We start from the raw sequence: 21,686 nt of genomic DNA, 5'->3' as shown, positions 1-21,686 counted from the left end.
CAATCTTTCGCTCTGTTGCAATATGGTTGAAAAATCTCAGGAATCTCTTACCTATCGCAGTGTTCTGAATGGCCTCAAAGGTTTACGCATGAATTTAAAACGTTAATTCACATATTCAGTAAAATATACAAATTATTTTCACTTGCCCCATTTACCCACTTGCGCCGCGGTATCTTACATAGTTGTATACAGAAATTATACAGATTTCATTACATTCGCACAGTGTGCATGAGAGCTTTGCACTTGTTGGTTTCCGAAAATCTATTAATTATTTTCAAATTTCAAACTTATGGGGAAGATTAGATTTAAGCGCAGCACACAACAATAAGTACAAATATTACTGCAAATATTAGGCATCGTTATTTTCAACTCATTCATAGAAATGTTTCATATTAAAAATATGTGTTTCCGCCCGGGATCGAACCGGGGGCCTTCCGCGTGTTAGGCGGATGTGATAACCACTACACCACGGAAACCGCTGTATTCGATGCTTTGAACAATAAAAGATAAGCTTAAGATTTTATATTGATATTTTTTACATTTACTGATTTGATTCCAAACTTGTTAGATCATTTTATTGTCACCTCAAGCTTTTGCAGAATCTTGAATTGAATTTCTTCAGAGTCTTTGACAATTTTTATAGGATTAATTGTTGAAAAAAAAATAAGGATTTCGTAGATGCTTCCGAACTTACCTGTTTCGCTTACGTTCACAGTTGATCAAGAGAAAAATCATTGTATTTTGTATGGGGAAAGACAACTAACTTCAAATTTTTCGAAAATGTAAACCCTTCCCAAAAATATTTGGTGATTGTTGTTACAGCTTTCCAAAGGATTGCAGTGAACAGCTTTCCAAAGGATTGCTGTTCCAAGAGTCGATGGTCCCTTCAATATCGACTCATGGAGGTTTCACAGTATCATAATTTTTGCACTACCAGGGCACCGCGTTTTTTTCGTACGTATTTCACACACGGTAGAGATTTGCGTAAGTTTTGCACAACCAGGCGCCGCGTAGAGGCACCACGGTAAAGATTTACGTTACCATGTGGTGAGTGAGTAGAGAACCCAGCCTATGCATCTAACCCGTTCAGGTAAATGTGTAGGTAACTAAAATATGTTTCCGCCCGGGTTCGAACCGGGGACCTTCTGCGTGTGAAGCAGACGTGATAACCGCTACACTACGGAAACTGATAATTGATAGCTGTTATCTATCAATGCAACGGAAGCTTTATATATTTTTTAAAATTAATTCATACTGACGAAGTATGTGATGTCAGTTGAAATAACTGTTTAACCTCAACTCCTCTGCAAATATTTTTCTTTTCAAATTGCTATTATATGTTACTTTCCCAAAAAGATAGGAAAGTCGAATTAACACTTCAGTCGTCGCGCTGTATTTTGTACAACACTGATGAACAAATCTCGCTTTTCGTTCACAGCAGCAGCGTGGTGGTTCTGACGGTGGCCAACCACGCGACGACTGGAAGGTTAATAGGGAAACGCAGTCTATCAAGCTCATACTGCCAATTTCCAGATATTTTGTTTAAAAAACCTTATGCCAAAGTGAATAATGTTGGCCCAAGTAGTTCTCCACTATATTTAACAATTTTTGCGACGGGGTTGAAACACTTCGTGGAAGCCGAATCTACCATTACCTTTCGGGAAGTTTTTTTATTTCCTTTGGCGAATGACATTTAGGGAGACCTATTCAATTTGCGCTACTTTCGATTCACTTCATTTTTACAAGTCTCAAAGAAAATTTGGTCTGCTTGTCATGCTTCAGTCAATTTTTGACTAAGAAGAATCCACTATGCCGTGGAAATGCCCAAGTAATAATAACGAAAGAAACCCCTATTCATACATTTAGCCTTCGAATTGAAATCACGAGTTTTTCATAATACACAATACACTGCGCAAACCATGGATTTGTCATCGAAAGCATGCGGAAGTCACCGTACTTCTCCAGTATTCACATAAGGATTTCGTATATTTCCACGAATCGTCCACCGGAGTATGATATTGATTGTACAACTAGTAAATTTTATGCCTTGTTATATTATATGCGTTCCTTGCTGGCTGTTTCAGTAACAAATAAAGTTTAATTTTACCCACCTGGTGAATCGTTTTTTTTCTTACGACATTCTGAAAGCATACAAAATGATTAGCTTCTGTTTTCGAATATAAAAGATTTGCAATACTTACGCCTCGATCAAAGATGCTCGTAAATTGTTCGTCACTCCGGCCGGTTGTGCTTCGTTCAGCTTGAAGACGCTTTCCACCACCGACAGCTCGGTTGACGTCGTGCTCATCCCGCAGAAAGCGCACCAATCGTTGACGACCACCCCACCAGCGAGCACTTCCGAGCCACGGTTAACCGTGCCGGCCTGGAAAAGAAAGTTTCATTTAATTTAGAAGACCGATAGCGAAATTCGATGAATAGCTATTTTAGTGACTTGAGTTGAGAAAATAGTCATTAAATAGTAACTTATAATAAAATATTCAAAGTGACTTGAAAATCAATACCTGATCATTTCAATTTCAGCTCAATTACATTGTGTTACGATAAAGCCCTGGGCTTGGGATTATATTTTCCAGGGCGCGATAAGTTTTGATAATTGATCGCTGTTGTTAATAGCTTTGATTAGATGTTGGGTGAATTTCAAAGCAATGGCAACTTTTTTATTACAAAATTTAGATCTTATCTTCTGACCTAAAGATTCTGGTTAAACTACTGTATAGTACGGCTATCAACTCATCAAAATTACTTTCACTTCGGGAAAATATAATTTTAAGCTGGCGAGAAGATTACAAACTGAGGGTGGGTTAGGAGCACAATCAGACCCTTGAATGTGCAATGTGGGGTAGTAATTGGGAATGCCATTGACGGTTTGTAATCTTCTACGAGGTTTTCGAAACCCAACAGGGCGCGTGCACCGGGTTGCGGATAGGAGCAAAGGGAGATCAATAGCATCTACTTGAAATAATAGAGCAAAAAGCCGTTCCATGATTAGGTAATGTTTAGCGATCTTCTATGCTGCCCATACTCGCAAAACAGTCCCATTTCAATTTTCATCACTTTTGAGTTTTCTTCATGAATCATGTTTATTGTTAGTGTACTTCATGGTATCATACTTAAAATTGTATCTTTGTATGGACAAAATGCGAAAAAAATACCAAATCATGTGCGTCCCATATTGAAAGTACCCGCATAACAGTCCCACTAGTAGATTACGACGAAATTCATGTACCCCTATTCCTATTATGATTTCCGTAATCTTGCATCGTAGTTTTCATAAGAAAAATAAATGCTACAAATTACAGTGTTTTAAACTATCTCCACTCCATAACAAATGTTGTTTTTCACTTTTGTCTAGAATGCTTGTGGTGCGATGAGTGATAGAAACATATTTAGTCCTTATGAGAGTCTAAATTGAAAATAAGACAAACAGCTTCCCTCTAAGTCAAACATATAGCTGTCATAACTTTTGTCTTCTGACCAATCACCTAAATCTCCGGTAGGTTCATCTTTCTAACGACATGGCGGGGAGGCTTTTTGGGCTAACATGGGAATTAGCATACCACCACTGGTATCGTCGACTGGTCAAGCAGTACGTTTATCGACACTAATGCTTATAATTAAGAAGGTCCAATGAAAAGCCAGCATTATGGATATCTAAGAAATGTCCAGCAGCTTTGTCGAAATCAGGCTACTTACAAACTTACCAGCCTGAGTACCTGTGTGTCAGATCCTACAACATGCTGCAGGTGAATCCTAACTACTTTTCCTATATGGCCGGCTGCAACGCATTCATCAAACCCAGGAATGTCTTGAGGATTGTCACTATCACCACCATATTTTTTTTTATTGTATAATAAGTATTGCAATTAAAATATGAAAGCACTATAGTAGTAAAAGAAAAAATGCCTTGGTAAACTTGGCAATAAATGTGTCAAGATGCGCGATAACTAAGTAAGCGAGTCCCAAGTAATGGGACTGGTATGCGGGTGTATTTGAATTTTATGAGGAAAGTACTCGGATAACGAGTCCCATTGGCAAGTATCTTGGATTTGTATATAAAAAACAACCGCATTCACAATATTTTAGTAGTTGTTCATTTTCTTGTACTCTAATGATAATGTGTTGAGTAATGCCACTAGAATTTTCTGCTGCCTGCAGCGGCGTTACGAAAACCTTTGCAATAATGTTCAATTGCGTTTTTCTCGGCATGATGATTTTCCTGATGGGACTGTATTGCGAGTATAGGCAGTATGCTGCCCATAACTGCATATTTGTAACATTCGACAAAAGTAGGCATTGAGTAAATTGGATACTAAGTGTGCATTTCATTGCAATATGGGAAGAAACTAAAATTTCAAAAAATTACCAGGAACTCAAAAGTGCTTATTCGAGGCTGATATTTTGTACAACTCATATACATACTAGAGGAATAATCAGAAAATAATTATGATAGAAATTTCATTGCAATTACATTACGAGGCTCATATATAATCTCAATGTGACTGTTATGCCAGGTCCGTCACACTCGAGCTCAGATTTGGTACCTCTTCTAGTACTGCATTTGGTCCCTCGGTAGTGCAAAGGGTACCCAAGTTTGACAGATCGCAGTACACTTTGCACGGCATTCTAGATTACCTTATGAGCCATAAAATTTTGGGCAACTGCAAGGGACATGGAGGTCTTTAATGTGTCTTTGGTTATGCGGTTATAATTACCAATGTGACAAAACAACTTGGTATTTTTTTCGAATTTTCTAGAAGAATCTCACAGATTTCATTAAGTTGATCGAAAGTATTTATCATTTTATGACTCTCCATGGTATTAACTCCAATTTGTCAAAAATGTCGAATGTGACTGTTATGCAATTATGGACAGTATGGTGTTCTAGTACTATAAAATCATTCACTCACTGGGAATCCTGGCCTTGATAATATCAATAGTGATGAAAACATAGAATAATACCTAATACTTAATAAGTACAATGCACAGTGGTACCGCCCATAGGTCATAAATCAAAAAACAAAATGTCACTCCTATACTTTTTCATGGATCATTTATGATCTCAAGATTGTAAAAACATAAACATTAATGGCGTTCCTGTATAATATTCATAGTAGGGCTATGAATGATGGAGTGTATTTTTCATGTGTTATGTGACATCTAGGAGTCAGTATTGATGTGAGTAAAGAGAATAGAAATATACTCACTTGGTAACTACATCACTTTTTTTGAAGTACGTTTTTGAATATGTTCTTAATCACATTTAATCAAACTTCTGCCATCACATGATCATGTTTGAGTAGGAAAATGAACCTGTGAAGGTTCTAGCTGCAAATATTTGCAAAATAAGTTAGCAGCGTGCCTTCAAAGTTGTTAGTTATAATTGTAGCTAACTGGAATGAATGGACAAAATAATAAAATTTTCACTGCTAATACTTCAATTCACTATGAATACACTTGCAACATTGTACTTTGATTTAATGAGTAGTTTTAGTGAGAGCACTGAGACAATAAAATCCTAATATATTAGTAATGGTACAGCAGCCATTCTAATATATATGACATGACTTCCCAAAGTGTGGGAGGAACAAAATGAAAATGTTATTAAAACAAGATCTTCAAATTCCAGTATCTATAGATCCAGTGCTAAAAAAATAAAACTGTGAGAATAAAAAATATATTAAGAAGCAACAATATATTAGCAAATAATTCATTAATTTTTTCTTAGTTTTGAGTATTTGAAACATAAGGTTAATAAGATTAGATGACATGTTTGTTATTTGGTTTTGGTAGAGATTTGATGTGAAATTGGCTTTATCAATTAATAATTATTTCAAGTATTTATCTGGTATATACATCTCCGGCACTTAGAATAGTGTTCAATAGCTTTTTATATCCTAAAAACCAGGCTTTGGAGCATGTGAAGCAACTCTGAGCAGGGAATCTTCTCAAGTTGGAAAAAAATTGTTCTGGTATATTGCTTTCCATGTAGAGATTTCATGATCCTTTACAAGATATTAAATACTTTAGTTAATTTTGGACATGGAAGGAGATATAATTGCAAAGTCGGTTTTATGCACATATAATCATTCATATAACAGAGCCTTCGCATTATGATCTCCGCATCCTAATCAGAGTTTTTGAAGTGATATGAATTACGACATCAACATCGACGGAGTTTAAACAGTCAAAAATAATTAATTTGGCGATTTCTCATGGTATTTTCCACCGGATATTGAGTAAAATGATTTATGACCGCTTCGTAGAACAAATGGAACCACTGTGCAATGTAGCTTCACTGTAGTAATAAATGAAATAAAATCAATTTTCTATACTTGACAAGCTTTTGAAGGCAATCAATGAGTTAAAGAACTACCTATTAGAAAAGCCACATCAGCTAAGCCTATACATATACAAATGTTGGTCATAGGTCACTGGGGAATTTTTCGGCTTCGCAGTCATCAAAGCAATCAAACGATTATTATTTTTCTTGCTTCCAACATTTCGGTGTTTATTACCCCTGCTTCAGGGAATTAGAACGTTCTTGATTATAAGTTCTAATTCCCTGAAGAAGATGTAATAAACACCGAAACGTTGGAAGCAAGAAAAATAATAATCGATTGATTGCTTTGGTGACTGCCAAGCCGAAAAATTCCCCAGTGATCTTGAATCTCAGTCGATAGCATTCCGTGGTTGGTCATAGGGTCATGGTGAGCATTCGGTGTGTATGTCTATGACTGATTCTTATCTAACAGGGGCACTAGAAGACCACGCGGACAATTTCGAAACAAATTATTTTAATACATCGGTCTCACGATCTAGAAGGCTCAGTTATGCTGTGAAATCATTATTTTGCAGCTACTTATTAATACTGTTACATTGTTTGATTCTTTAACAAATTTACACAATCAACTCATTACTAATCACTGTCCCTATAATCTCTCTTTCTCACCTTCTTATGTGTTGCATGATTATGATCATTACTAATATAATGCATGAGCATGCACAATAAGAATAATTTCAGGAATGTTAGCAGTACATGGATACCTGGGCAGAATAGCTTCGAAAAGGGTACTTGAAAATATGATAATCCTGGTCAGAGAAGTATTATCATCAAGAGTAAGTTACTGTTTCGTCCAGGGTTGACCAGGCCCTACGTTGTGTTTTACTTTTACTTGTGGTTCCGGAGGGGCAGACGAATAACGAAAATACGCTAACTATTACATCCACGCTGATTTATTGCACTCCACCGAGAGACAGTGCTCCTGCTCGGTGGGGGATACTACTCTTTACAGATCAACTTATGATTCTGTGCCTCTTTTATATCTTAGAGGTAGTACGGTTTGCGTTACTGGTAACAAAGATGTGATGCGCCAAGAGGCTGGCATCACGAAGCCCGATTCAACAGCATGAAAGCAATTAGGCTGCTTGCTGCTAGCTGGGGCGAAAGTAGTGAAATTAAATACATACTGCTGCGCTGCTGCCTTTGCTGAGTGTGCCTAGCATTGAATCCAATGGGAGATGTCGTTGTGGTGTGACCGAACAGTTACAATTATTCATTATTAACTCCAGAATCACACAAACAAATGAACTAATAATATCAAATATCTTTATATAAATTAGTAATGTCAATTAGCGCACTCAATTAAAATTTTATATCAGCACATGATAAAAACAGATAAAGTTTGTAAAGTCGTCATCATCGATTGAATTGCGTTCTTTATAGTAATATTCATCCATTATCAAAAACTCCTAAAGCATCGTAAGAGCAGCCCACAGCATCACTCTCATATTATTATTATTATGTTGTTTATAAAATTTATGAATAACTATCAGCTCATTCTTCCTAACTTGTACAATTGCCAGTCTGTTTCATATTTTATAAGCAAATCAAATTTCAAAACTCAAATTAAGTTGCTACCAGCACATTTACATTTTGCAGCATTAATCGCATTATTGTGTCAAGTCTTATCCAATTTCCTATACCCTACTCCAACCCTTCCTTTCCTTTCCGATGGTGTTCAAGCGGTCCGCATATTACGGCCATTACCTATCCCCTTTTTTAGGAGAAAAGTATGTGTTTGTGTTCGATTCTCAGCCTGGTTATGACACGTTGGTCGGCCGAATTGCCACTGTTTAACCTCCCTCAGCTTGTTGTCCCTAGTCTCGAAACACTGACAATTCCACCGGTACCGTATGGCTTGCTTCGTTGCTATCAATGTATCTTTTTTTTTTTTTTTTTTACTTATCTCGTTTATTTGGCAGGCTCAGGCGCCGTAGGGCATAACAGAGCCGAAATCTTTTCTTTTTTTTACATTATTTACATTTTGAAATTTGAACTTATTTTAAAAACTATGTTAGTTTGCGGAAGTTTTAAGGTTAGTGGATACATTTGAAACAGGGAAGGAAAGGATTTTTTGGAATTTCTTAGGCTACTTAGACTACTAAGCTGATGAAGCTTGAAGGGACAGGATGTCCAGATCTGTAATGAAACTAAACAGAAACGGTTTGTGGGAGACACGACGAGAAGAGGACAATTTGAATGGGAAAAAGAAAGACAGGGAACGAACACAATCAAACCCGGATATTGATACGCTTCAAAAACAGATGGATTAAATTCATATATTCTAAATCAAGGCCCGCCAACACTTCCCTGACAGGTTTCTGCTGTTTTCCTCGAATCCGGAGAGTTTCAGTCAGCTCAGATCTGACGCCACGATGCTCAACGCATCCCCACACAACATGTTCGATATCCTGGTAAGCCACGCCGCAAACACAGAGATTGCTTTCTGAGAGCCCAATACGGTGGGTATGCGCGCTTAACGAATAGTGATTGGACATAAGCCGACACATGACACGAATGAAATCACGGCTCATGCCCAACCCCTTAAACCATGGCTTTTTCGACACCTGTGGAAATATGGAATGCAGCCATCTACCCATTTCTCCGTCTCTCCATTTCTGTTGCCAGCTGATCAAGGTCTCCCGACGGGCCAATGCAAAAAATTCTTCGAAGGCGATTTGACGTTCGTAAACATCGCCTTCTTTAGCGCCTACCTTAGCCAGAGAGTCCGCTTTCTCATTGCCAGGAATGGAGCAATGCGAAGGAACCCAAGCTAGGGTAATAGTGTAAGAGCGAATTGACAAAGCACTCAATGCCTGGCGTATTCTATTCAGGAAGTACGCTGAGTGCTTCACCGGCTTCATTGACCGAACAGCCTCCAGAGAACTTAAATCAATGTATCTTCGCCGGAAATAGGGGTGTCAATAGTCGGTTGCTGTCTTGCCACGTTGGCCAGGCGATCAGCTTCGTCATCGCCGGTAATGCTGGCATGTCCCAGGATCCAACAGAACCTTACATTTTTATTTCGTACCATGTTCTCGATCTCTTGAATCCACGGATGCTTGGATTTGACGGTGGAGTTGCGGAAGCGAGTCGATAGGAGTTGCTGGACGACGGGCGAACTTTCTCCGCAGGTTCACCGGCTCGAATACTCCGCTTCACGTCCCATATAATCGAGGGTTTCCGTCCATGCCAAGTACAATCGCCTTGTCTCACATGATGGCCGACAGGAGGGAGTGCCGTATCTGTGATTTCCTCTAGACTAGACGATCCGAAGCGCGCTGAATTAAAGAAAGAGTGTTGTTTCGGTTGTTCTTTGCTAGAATGCGGATGGCTATCCTCGCTATGCACTGAACCGCCAGCAGCTGAAAGGGTAGAGTGCCCGCTTCAGCCATGATCGAAATTTTACGGCTGGTGACAAAGGCACCGGACGCATATCGAACCATTTTATTATATAGCGGAGCGAGGGTTTGCAATGTTGCCGGTCTTCTTCGGCTTACCAATCCGATACCGTATGTAAGTTTTGCAGTAACTAACGCCGATCCGAGATTGCCTCGCGGCTGTTTGGCTCCGATAATCTTCAGTATTCTTAGATGCGACTCGCATACTGTCTTCACCATCTTACAATGGGGCTTGAACGGCAAGGTACGATCCAGGGTGATTCCTAAAACCCTCAACCGATTGGTTTTCGGAATGGTGACTTGATCAACGACTAAATTCCGCGCCGGTTCCCGACGCGCATTCGGACTGCAGCAGAAAATATGCGACTTTGCCGCAGACATTGAGAAGCCGACGCTTTTCGCCCATTTACGAACAGCCTCCACGGCAGTCTGCAATTTCTGATGCACTTCTTAGCTTTTGGCACTTTTTACGACGAGGAGGATGTCGTCGGCCTCTCCAACTCAGCGAAGTATGTGCCGGTACCGCGTCCTACACTACAAGCATGCTGACGCTTGTCAAGTCGTCCGTTCGACTCCAGCTCCGTGATTTAGCGACGGTTGACAATTCACTCCAGTGTCTTCGCCATGCAACTGGTCAGCGAAACAGGTCGAAAGGCAGCAGAACCGGAATCTTGACAGTTCGACTTCGGAATCGGAACGACGAGGGCAATCCGGCAGCTAGCGGGAAACTCATCGTTGCGCCAGATTTTGTTCAGCAGTTCCAACAGTACAAATTTTACGGACAAGGAAGACGTTGAAGTAGCGGGTACCCTATCCCATCGGTACCTGTCGAGGCATCTCGCCCTTTGTCGAGAGCCCACAGAAGTTCGGCTAGGGTGATGTCAACGTTGTACGCGTCACCGTTATTAGACGAAACATCCATGGACTCTCTCTCAGCTGCCATTTTCGCCATCTGAAACGATGGAGGGTAGCTAGACGTCGCTGATCTTTCGCCGTAGTACGTCGCTAGTTCTTCCGCTACTTCTTTGGGGTTGTCCGTAAAACCATTAGGCCGTTTGAGAACAACTGAGCGTCTCGTCCGATTTTCACGAAGGGTGCTAACCGTGCGTCACAGTTCGGTCGTCGTACTGTGTGGGGAGATCTTCCCTAGGAAGCTTTCCCACGATTTCTCCTTCGCTTCTTTGATCGCCTTTCGCGCCTCCGCTTTCACTGCTGTTCCGGGTTTATTGATTGTAGACTTCGGAGAGATCGAAGACACTAGTCCGCGGGATAGACTTAGTTGCTGCTGCAATTATTTTTTCGGTAAAGCTACCTACATACTACTCGATCTCTGGGCGGATAGTATCTACTATAATCCGTTCATATGACGTACAGTCAGCTTGGTCGTAGAACCATTTTCGCCGCGTTGATTGCTGACATGACCACCCAGGTATAGACACCGCAATCGGGAAGTGATCGTTGCCGTGCGTGTCTGATAAGGTCCGCGTGAATTATGATTGATGCATCGTGTTTCAAACGTAATTTTATTTATTGTAAAAACACGAGTTTTGGATGATTTTCGCTTACAAGATGATACAATTGTGCATAAATACGTTAGTGAAGACTTCAAACAACCTAACTTTTATAATTGTGGTTATTCTGGAGTGTGGTTATTCTGCTCCGACTAATGTAGTGCATGTTGCCCCAACCGGGCGCTCAATATAAAATGTTATGGAAAATAGAAATAGTTGTGTTATTCCGGAAAATCATCTCATCAACAACTTACCGAGCGCCGTCCACAAATTACGTGACGCTATATGGGGAGGGGGGGGGGGGTGTTCTCAAGCGGCTCATACAAAAATTTTCATACAAAAAGCGTTACGGACAATGATAGTCGATAACTGTCCAAATGTATGAGAAATAATGAGACTTAGTAGTAACTGGCTGACCATGTCACTAAAAAGTGTCCAGCCATAATAGAAAATATATTGTTAGAGGGATTCTACTCACCACCAATGGAATCTGCAGAAGCGAGGCCAACTCATCCAGCTCTGAGGTAGGTGTCTTCGGGTGGACCAATCCGCCCTGATTGCTCAACACTGAGTAAGCCCCCACCAGCACGTTGTTGGCCAGCGTTTGTCGGTACACTTCCACTCCCAGGACATCGCCCACGATCTCTTCGGTTTCTCTGTCGATATCTGGATGGACCAGGGCTACGTAGTCGTTACAAGCGATGACATTTCCCAATGCCGACAGGCGCTCTTCAACGCGCTGAATCTTGACTGTGTCCGGAAGTGAGTTTCGTAGGTGCTGCAGTTCGACGTCTGTGGTGCTACCGGGAACAATGAGACCGTTCTTGTTTGCCACCGACAGGCGACCAATGATTCGACATCCGGCTATACTGGCGTGCACCACCGGGATCGTCTCGGCAAGTTCTGACTCGAAGACACTGGAAAGAATGATGTTGATTATTAGCAATAACCGGATTTTCTTTTAAAGAAATCGCTGTGAAAACTACTTAAGGAGTGATGATATTTTTTCAGTAGAAAATTCTGGGAAAACTCCTTTGAGCATTCTTCAAGAATCTACTGGAGGAATTTGTGAACCCATCGTTGAGAGAAATAATGGAGAAATATCTTACAGTACTGCTAGGAGAGATACTTTGGGGAGTTCTTGGTAGTAATCTGATAAAAATCTCTGGAGAAATTATTAGAATGATTCTAGAAGCATTTCCTCAAAGAATTCGTTAAGAAATTTGCAGATGAACCTGCGAAATAGTCGCCTAAAAATATCTTAAGGCATCTTTCGAGCATCTAGAATCTTACAACAGGTATCATTTCCAAGGCAGAAAAAAGTGACATTATAAACACTTTTGAAAAAGAAAAAAGTCTCTTCCATCCATTAAAAATAGCAACTTCTGGAAATTTAATATGACCAGCCCCAAACAAAATCACAACAGTACCTTGAAGAATTTATCTCTACTTTATTGATTCAACTATTAGTCGATTAGTTTAAGGCAAAGTAGCCCGTCATTCGTTTTGGCAACAATGATTACTTTTCAGCTTGCATTTCAAATTGATAAAACTCAGTCTTGATAGTTTATATTGACTTGAAAAAGTATCGCTGTACGTGCTAACATGCATAAAGCATGCTGATACTTTTCAAGCTGTGTCAATGCAAAACCAACAGATTTTCTTTGATTCGAAATCGTGCAATGAATTAGCAACAATCATCAACGACAGCCTACTTCGCCTTAATGATATTTTAGAAATTCTTACAAGGGACTGTAAAAAATGTTACTCTTAACAGTAAAATATTCGATTTTGATTTTCTTTATTATAGAGGTTTTCTGCCTTTGGCGGGTTTACCTCGTAAAGGCAAGAATAAAAAAAAATATTTCGAAACAACGCTAACCATTGAGAAAAGTAAAACATTAGTGTAGCAAAGTAGGAATTTATTTATTTAATAATAAATTACAAAATCACAGATGCCTCATTTTTAGAGCTTTAAATGTTTGTTTAATTTTTTAGAGCTCGAAAATGTTTGTTCAATATGATCATCGTGAATTCCCGGTGGATTCAAATTCCCGTCTTTCTTCCGGTTCGGTGGCCACTCTGTATTATGCTTAGATGCTTCCGTTAAAAATAGATACCAAATCTTTAAACTGAGAACTGAGCCATCTTCACGGTTGAAAAACCGAGTATTCACTGTACTTGTGAGATGAGCGTCAACCAAAACAAGAAGGCACATGGGAAGTTCTAACCTCGAAAAACAACGATGCAAACATATTCTTTAATCATTTCAATTGCAGCTCAACTTAGACCAACTTTTGTGGACTATTTCCAAGTAAATATTAACATCCGACGATCTTAAAGTAATTTCGCAACATCCGATAAACTTTGGACCGCTTACTCACCTGTAGAAAGCTTCCGATCCTCCTATCGCCACTAAGCAGTAGGAATTTGTCAGTTTGCTAAACACGCCGATATCGTCATTATTTTCGAACTGAGCGCGGAGAGCCATTCTGATGTACTAGAGATTTTGAAGTAATTTGTCTTCCCAACAGCACGTAATTTTGCGAAAACTTAGCAAAATTTAATTACAACGCCAAACACGACCCACTGGCAGAGTGATAACACAACAAAACGAACAACGGGAGAACGAAACGCGACTTTCGAGGTTGACAGACGCACTGACAGTTTAAAACTGTCACTTACGCAGCCAAAAATAGTTAGGGCTGCCAGGAAAAAGGATTTGAATTGTTTTTGGGCTGCGCGCTTGTCGCTAATTTTTCAAAACGGCCGTTGAATCAATGTCAATAGAACAGCATCTAAGCCGCTTTTTGTATCTAAAGACCCAAATACGCCAAATAGGGAAAGTGTACCAGTTATGGCTATAGTGGTTCCCTATTTGGCCATTTGTATTTTCTCGAAAATTTTCACATTCTGAATCTATTTGGATGTTTCAACATCAAGATATATTTGGTATCAAACTACTTAAACACGCTTACTTACTTATTTGGCTTTACATCAATTATCTTGATAAAGCCTCGCCAATTCACTCGGTTCATGGCCGCTTCTCTCCATCCTCGACTGTGACCCACGCTCTCCAGGTCCTGGTGCACCTGGTCAATCCACCTAGCTCGCTGCGCCCCACGCCTTCTTGTTCCGACCGGATTCGTAGCGAACACCATCTTTACAGGGTTGTTGTCCGGCATTCTTCCAACATGCCCTGCCCAGCGTATCCTTCCAGCTTTAGCTACCTTCACGATACTGGGTTCGCCGTAGAGTTGAGCGAGCTCGTGGTTCATTCTTCGCCGCCACACGCCGTTCTCCTGTACGCCGCCGTAGATCGTCCTTAGCACTCGGCGTTGGAAAACCCCAAGAGCTTGCAAGTCCTCCTCGAGCATAGTCCACGCCTCATGCCCGTAGAGGACTACCGGTCTTATGGGCGTTTTGTACATCGTACATTTGGTGTGGGGGTGAATCTTTCTTGATTGCAGTTTCTTCTGGAGCCCATAATAGGCCCGACTTCCGCTGATGATGCGCCTTCGTATTTCCCGACTAACATTGTTGTCAGCCGTCAACAAGGATCCGAGGTAGACGAACTCGTCCACCACCTCGAAGGTATCTCCGTCTATCGTAACACTGCTTCCTAGGCGGGTCCTGTCGCGCTCAGTTCCGCCAACCAGCATGTACTTTGTTTTCGACGCATTCACCATTAGCCCGACTCTTGTTGCTTCGCGTTTCAGGCCGGTGAACAAATCTGCCACCGTTTCAAATTTTCTCCCAATAATGTCCATGTCGTCCGCGAAGCAAACAAATTGTCCGGATCTCGTGAAAATCGTGCCTCGACTGTTAAGTCCGGCTCTTCGCATAACACCTTCAAGCGCAATATTGAACAACAGGCACGAAAGTCCATCGCCTTGTCGTAATCCCCGCCGAGACTCGAACGAACTGGAGTGTTCGCCCGAGATCTTCACGCAGTTTTGTACACCGTCCATCGTTGCTCTGATCAATCTTGTGAGCTTCCCGAGAAAGCTGTTTTCGTCCATGATTTTCCATAGCTCTACGCGGTCGATACTATCGTATGCCGCCTTGAAATCGATGAACAAATGGTGCGTAGGGACCTGGTACTCACGGCATTTCTGGAGGATTTGCCGCACGGAAAAGGTCTGGTCCGTTGTCGAGCGGCCGTCGATGAAACCTGCTTGATAACTTCCCACGAACTCGATTGCTATTGGTGATAGACGACGGAAGAGAATCTTGGATAGCACTTCGTAGGCGGCGTTTAGGATGGTGATTGCACGATAATTTTCACACTCCAGTTTGTCGCCCTTTTTGTAGATAGGGCATATAACGCCTTGCTTCCATTCCTCTGGTAGTTGTTCCGTTTCCCAGATTCTGACTATCAGCCGATGCAGACAAGCGACCCATCCGGGCCCATCTTGATGAGTTCGGCTCCGATACCATCCTTGCCAGCGGCCTTGTTGTTCTTGAGCTGTTGAATGGCATCCTTAACTTCCCCCATCGTGGGAGCTGGTTGGTTTGCGCTGTCTGCTGTGCTGACGTAGCCATCGCCTTCGTTGTCCTGACCTTCTGTGCCTGTGTTCTCTGCGCCATTCAGGTGTTCATCGTAGTGCTGCTTCCACCTCTCGATCACCTCGCGTCCGACCGTCAAGATGCTCCCATCCTTATCCCGGCACATCTCAGCTCGCGGCACGAAGCCTTTGCGGGATGTGTTGAGCTTCTGATAGAACTTCCGCGTTTCTTGAGAACGATACAGCAACTCCATTTCTTGGCATTCCACCTCTTCCAGGCGGCGCTTTTTGTCCCGAAATAGGCGGGTTTGCTGTTTCCGCTTCAGTTTGTATCGTTCCACGTTTTGCCGCGTACCATGCTGCAGCATTGCAGCCCGCGCTGCATTCTTCTCCTCTAAAACCTCCTGGCACTCCTCGTCGAACCAATCGTTTCTTAAGCTCCGTTCCACATATCCGACAATGCTTTCGGCAGCATCGTTAATGGCTGCTTTGACTGTCCTCCAGCAGTCCTCAAGAGGGGCCCTATCGAGCTCGCCCTCATCCGGCAACGCTGCCTCAAGATGCTGCGCGTACGCATTGGCGACATCCGGTTGTTTCAGCCGCTCGAGATTGTACCGAGGCGGGCGTTGGTACCGTACATCATTGATGACGGATAGTTTTGGGCGCAGTTTCACCATCACCAGGTAGTGGTCGGAGTCAATGTTAGCGCCACGATAGGTTCTGACGTCGGTTATGTCGGAGAAGTGCCGTCCATCGATCAAAACGTGGTCGATTTGCGATTCTGTCTGCTGAGGTGATCTCCAGGTGTACCGATACGGGAGGCTGTGCTGGAAATAGGTGCTACGAATGGCCATATTCTTGGAGGCGGCAAAATCAATCAGTCGTAGGCCGTTCTCGTTCGTCAGCCGGGGGGCACTGAACTTTCCAATCGTCGGTCTGAACTCCTCCTCCTGGCCAACCTGAGCGTTCAAATCTCCTATGATGATCTTGACGTCGTGGCTTGGGCAGCGGTCGTACTCGCGTTCTAGCTGCGCGTAAAATGCGTCCTAGTCATCATCAGTGCTTCCGGAGTGTGGGCTATGCACGTTGATTATGCTGAAGTTAAAGAATCGGCCTTTGATTCTTAACTTGCACATTCGTTCATCGATCGGCCACCACCCGATCACGCGCCTTTGCATATCACCCATCACTATGAAAGCTGTTCCCAACTAACATTTAGTGCAAATGTAAACATTCTCTAGGCCTTCTTTATACGGCTTTATGCTGAGTAAAGGCGCTGTACAAACGAACGAAAGCTTCTATGCGATCCTTTTACCAACAAATCTGGCGAATCTACTCAGCTACTTTTAAGCTGTTGGCAGCTCTTATTCATATCGATTATTATTCTATCTCGGGGGGCCCAGATAGTCGTAGCGGTAAACGCGCAGCTATTCAGCATGACCAAGCTGAGGGTCGTGGGTTCGAATCCCACCGGTCGAGGATCTTTTCGGGTTGTAGATTTTCTCGACTTCCCAGGGCATAAGAGTATCTTCGTACCTGCCACACGATATACACATGCAAAAATGGTCATTGGCATAGTAAGCTCTCAGTTAATAACTGTGGAAGTGCTCTTAAGAACACTAAGCTGAGAAGCAGGCTCTGTCCCAGTGGGGACGTAACGCCAGAAAGAAGAAGAAGAATTATTCTATCTCGACAGTTATACGACAAATAGCTGTGTAACATCTTCGGAAGGCGCTTTCTCAACCATTTTGCAACTGTTGAATAATTATTATACAGCTTCGCTGTATTATCGATTAAATATTATTTTCAAGCTATTTCACAGCTTTCGGAATTCATATCATAAGTATCTGAATTTAATGTTCCCAACGTTACCTGCCACCGCTTGGAATCAAACTCACGATCTCTGCATCCACAAGTCTCGACGCTGTCCTTGTTGCCACCACAGTCTATATCGAAAAGCAAAGAAAATACACAGTTTTGTTCTACATCGAAAACGGTTCACACAATATTTTATAATGATCGTAAAAGATGCCATAGCCACGCTTACACCACTTCATCAGGCTGTAAAAGGGTGCGAAACGTCAAACGCAATGTTTACATCCAACAAGCTGAGTAGATGCGCCACAAGTTGTTGTTTTACAGCATACTGCTGTATGCTCGCTGTATAACTAATGACAAAGCGCTTCTTAAATATATATTGAGCATAATAACAAATCATATTATATAGAAGCAGCCGGATTGATGATGGCGAGTTTTATTCCACATCATTAGGTTGCTATCCTTTAAGGTGTTGTTAGCTTAGTGAAAGCTGCAAAAGCGATAACTGATGAAATTTATTCAGCTAAGATTTGTAGCTGCAAAACGTTTGCGTTACAGCTGTATTAACGCTAATGGTTCTATTTTTGACAGCTTTCATTTTTTGCTGCGTTCGCTGCTTCAAATCAACTGTTATACAGCACAAAGCAAATAATCTTGGCTTATAGCGCTAAAATTGTTAGTTGGGTTCCCAGCTCGCGTGTGTTGCCGCAGCTCTGGTAGATGGTATAATTACCTCTAAACGTTCGCACCAATGCTCCTGTCCAGCACACCTCCTGCAGCACAACGATGTCGAAACCGCGGGTCTTCAGTACATCGGAGAGTATGCGAGTACTTCCAATGAAGTTGAGAGATTTGCAGTTCCACGTACCGAGTTTCCAATCGCTAGGGAAAGTGTACCAGTTATGGCCATAGTGGTTCCCTATTTGGCCATATGCAAAATTTTGAGAACTTTTACATTTTTAATCTTTTTGAATGTTTTAACATTAAGATATATCCTATATTTTACTGCTAAAACACAAAAAAAAAAATTCAAAATGTGAAGGCATTCAAGATATTACGTATGGCGAAATAGGGAACCACTATGGCCATAACTGGTACACCTACCCTAGTCCTTTTTCGTCGCTGTGGTCTTTGCCGATTGCTCCAGTCCGTATTCTCTCGTTGACGTTCCTGTGCTGATGTGTTTTTACGGTTGGCTTGCAGGGCCTGACACCAACCCCCTAGATTTTCGGAGGACTTAAACACGCAGAATGATTGAAAATTTTGGTTTAATAAAATTATCACGTATGGCGAAATAGGGAACCATTATGTCCATAACTGGTACACCTACCCTACAATATGAACGGCAGCAAAGTACAACGGTAAAACGGCAAGCCCATCTTGATCTACACTTGGGTTTGTTCATATATTTCATAACGCTTAAATTGGCCATTTTGGACACCCACCCACCCGCTCGTGACGCTTTTTATATTGATAGTCTACTATTTTTGTGTGAACCGTAACAACGTTCGGACACCCACCCACCCCCTAAAGCGTTATGAAATTTGTGAATGGGCCCTTTACTTGTCACGTCCTTGTTGAATCTGATTTAATCGAAATTGATCAAAACAATGACACGACAATCAAATAGGTGTTGTAGTTTTGCCGTTCTTGCCGTAATGCCGTTGCATTGTGGTTGACCCTTAACACCTACGCTATTGAAAATTTCTCAACCACTTCTTTAACTCAAGAGCGGTCGCGCATTCAACCATCGCCAGCGCCACCTCGTTTGAGCTGTGTATGGAAAGCGAGCTTTTTTCAAAGTGCGTGTACTCAGTACACGCATGTGACCGATCTAGGGTTAAAAGAAATATAAACTTTTCTTTAGCGGAACAGCATACATAGCTTTAAAACTACAGTGGGATTCCGTTTTAGGCCCCCCCCCTTGTGCAACATAATGGATCCGTTTTTTGCAACATTTTTGAATATCAGTAAAATATGTAAATTTTTGTAATTATGATCTAGTCTTTTGCTTAAGTTATTTGTGTGTTTCGTGGCTGTACGGTTAGTGACGTCAGGCAGTTAAGAGCATCTCGTCATGGGGTGTGGGTTCAATTCCCCTGCAGCCATTAACTTTTCGTCAGGAATGTATCTCGGCTGTGCCACTGGAGCATGCTTGTCCGTTGTCTAATGTTAAATTACAGTCTATGCAGCTAAATGGCTGAAGACGGTATTCGTGTCTTTTTAAATCATTTAAACAGCAGATCAGCTACAGTATTGGAGAAAACATTTGCAACTTTTTCGATTTCCATACAAAATAGAGTTACTGTGCACGTGCTGTAGCCATAGGTGCAGGAGTCTCATGGCTTGCAAGCGCTGTATTGCTGTGTGCGTTTGAAATGCAAATATCAAATGCGGGAACATCAAATGCGGTAGGATTTTTCACAAGAAATGCGGTGTCGAAGATAGATTTTTCTTGCTAGGCGGCAGAGATTTCTATAATCGTTGTTACACTGAAACGATTTTTATTGTTGAAATTACTGAATCCATGGTAAAATTAAGAACTGCACCAACGATTTTCAACCGGCTACATCATTCTGTCAACTCTACCAAAACATACCCAGTCAACATTTCGGTTGGTATATTTTTTGCTTAACATCATTATATATGAATCAAATCACTCGTATAAAATGCATGAAAACGCTATATACACACCAAATTGGAGGCCATATACGCACTTCGCACGACTTTTTCAGACTTTCCATGGTCAGCAATACGATGCCACAAAATTCCGATAAAAATTAAAAATAAAAATAGTTTCCAGTGAGACTCGAACACCGGACCTTATGATACCTGATCCGGTACCATACCACTACACCACAGACCGCTACATGAATGTAGAGTGATTATTTGCCAACATGAAAGGAAGTTTGCTATACAGCACACACGCTTTGTTGTTCTTTGAAGCCCACCGCCAGAAAATACTGACCTCGGGTGGCAAATTTTGCTAAGTTATTGCGATTTCATTTGATGCTAATCTGCATTGATATATGATCTGTCAGTTTATACAACTTGATGCGATTCTAGATTATACTATTTACGGCATGGTTTGTTGTCAACAAAGTTTGTCGACAATGAATCGTAGTGGATATACAATTTGTGTTAACATTTATGAGTTTTGATTTGACATATTGTGCGATTCTGATTTTTGACGTATGAATATGAGATTTTTGGCGCACATCCTTATACGATACGTGGTTCACTGGGTAGTCAACATCACTACACAAGAAAATGTATTCGGTTTATTTAACCACAGTTGCAGTATTTATGACTAGAAACATGCTTGATTTGACAAGTTTCGCATTGTACTTTTGACCACACTGTGTTGTACGGTGGGTGTCACGGATTGAAATACAATGCTTTGTAGTGGATGCTACTATAGACATGGTCACATTTACTGCACTGCTCAGTGATTTGTACCAGGTTATAGAAAACTTAACAGATTTTTGTAGTCGGTTGAAAATCGTTGGTGCAGTTCTTAATTCTACAATGGAATCGGTAGATTATACAAATAAAATTTGTTTGCGTGTAGGTGTCCTTCGATTGTTTTGTGTTACCGCATTTGGAGGACGACGTTTAGTCAAGATTTGCATCTCAAATACAAACTGCAATACATTGTGAGCCCTTTTTTGGTGCGCCTCATTTTTCTTGAGATGTGTCTTGTCTTAGCTGCGGTCACATGTGCTGTTTAAAATTTAGCGCAATAATTGAAGTGATTACAAAAGTTTTCAACGAGGATCGAAATTGTAACTTTTGGATCGCGAGTTTTCGACCATATCATGTAAACCATCTAGACACCTGTATAATGAGGCGAAAATAGTTGTAGGAGCTCTTCGTTACTAAGCACTTGTTTCACAACTTGGACACTGATGACGAGCCGTAGCGCCGAGCAGCGCATGAAACGAGTCTCTCCGGGTGAACATCACCTAGCGTGCGCTTTTAGAATTTTCGTGAGCTTCCGTCTAGCACACTAGGATTCCGATGAGCTGAGAGACGTTTTGGTTGGAGGCTCGTCAGTACATTTATGTGCTCCTTAGATATATGTAAG

At 41.4% G+C, this 21,686-nt stretch overlaps 1 protein-coding gene and 2 non-coding genes across 3 annotated transcripts; all 3 read right to left on the bottom strand.

Annotated features, from left to right (window-relative positions):
* Positions 1-403: 403 nt before the first annotated feature.
* On the bottom strand, positions 404-476 carry Trnav-aac. Its single transcript has one exon. It is a non-coding gene; the product is annotated as a tRNA-Val (tRNA).
* Positions 477-1,114: 638 nt separating this feature from the next.
* Positions 1,115-1,187, bottom strand: Trnav-cac. The gene has a single exon. It is a non-coding gene; the product is annotated as a tRNA-Val (tRNA).
* A 773-nt stretch (positions 1,188-1,960) lies between these two features.
* LOC5578734 (eukaryotic translation initiation factor 6) lies at positions 1,961-13,917 on the bottom strand. The gene is made up of 4 exons (XM_001657056.2): positions 13,658-13,917; positions 11,752-12,190; positions 2,202-2,383; positions 1,961-2,141 (listed from the first exon to the last, which is right to left on the bottom strand). The coding sequence occupies exons 1-4, from the start codon at positions 13,762-13,764 to the stop codon at positions 2,132-2,134; spliced, it is 738 nt and encodes a 245-aa protein (XP_001657106.1). The 5' UTR covers positions 13,765-13,917; the 3' UTR covers positions 1,961-2,131.
* Positions 13,918-21,686: the final 7,769 nt, after the last annotated feature.

Source organism: Aedes aegypti, chromosome 3 (genome assembly GCF_002204515.2).
Source record: "Aedes aegypti strain LVP_AGWG chromosome 3, AaegL5.0 Primary Assembly, whole genome shotgun sequence".
NCBI lineage: Eukaryota > Metazoa > Arthropoda > Insecta > Diptera > Culicidae > Aedes > Aedes aegypti.
Note: the sequence above shows the minus strand (reverse complement) of the source record. Positions and strands in the feature narration are given on the sequence as shown.

Coding starts and splice junctions, on each gene's coding strand:
- LOC5578734 (XM_001657056.2), bottom strand. CDS start 13,764: ATGGCTCTCCGCGCTCAGTTCGAAAATAATGACGATATCGGCGTGTTT. Junction 12,191..13,657: donor GGATCGGAAGCTTTCTACAG/GTGAGTAAGCGG, acceptor CATTCTTTCCAG/TGTCTTCGAGTCAGAACTTG. Junction 2,384..11,751: donor TTCTGCAGATTCCATTGGTG/GTGAGTAGAATC, acceptor TTTCTTTTCCAG/GCCGGCACGGTTAACCGTGG.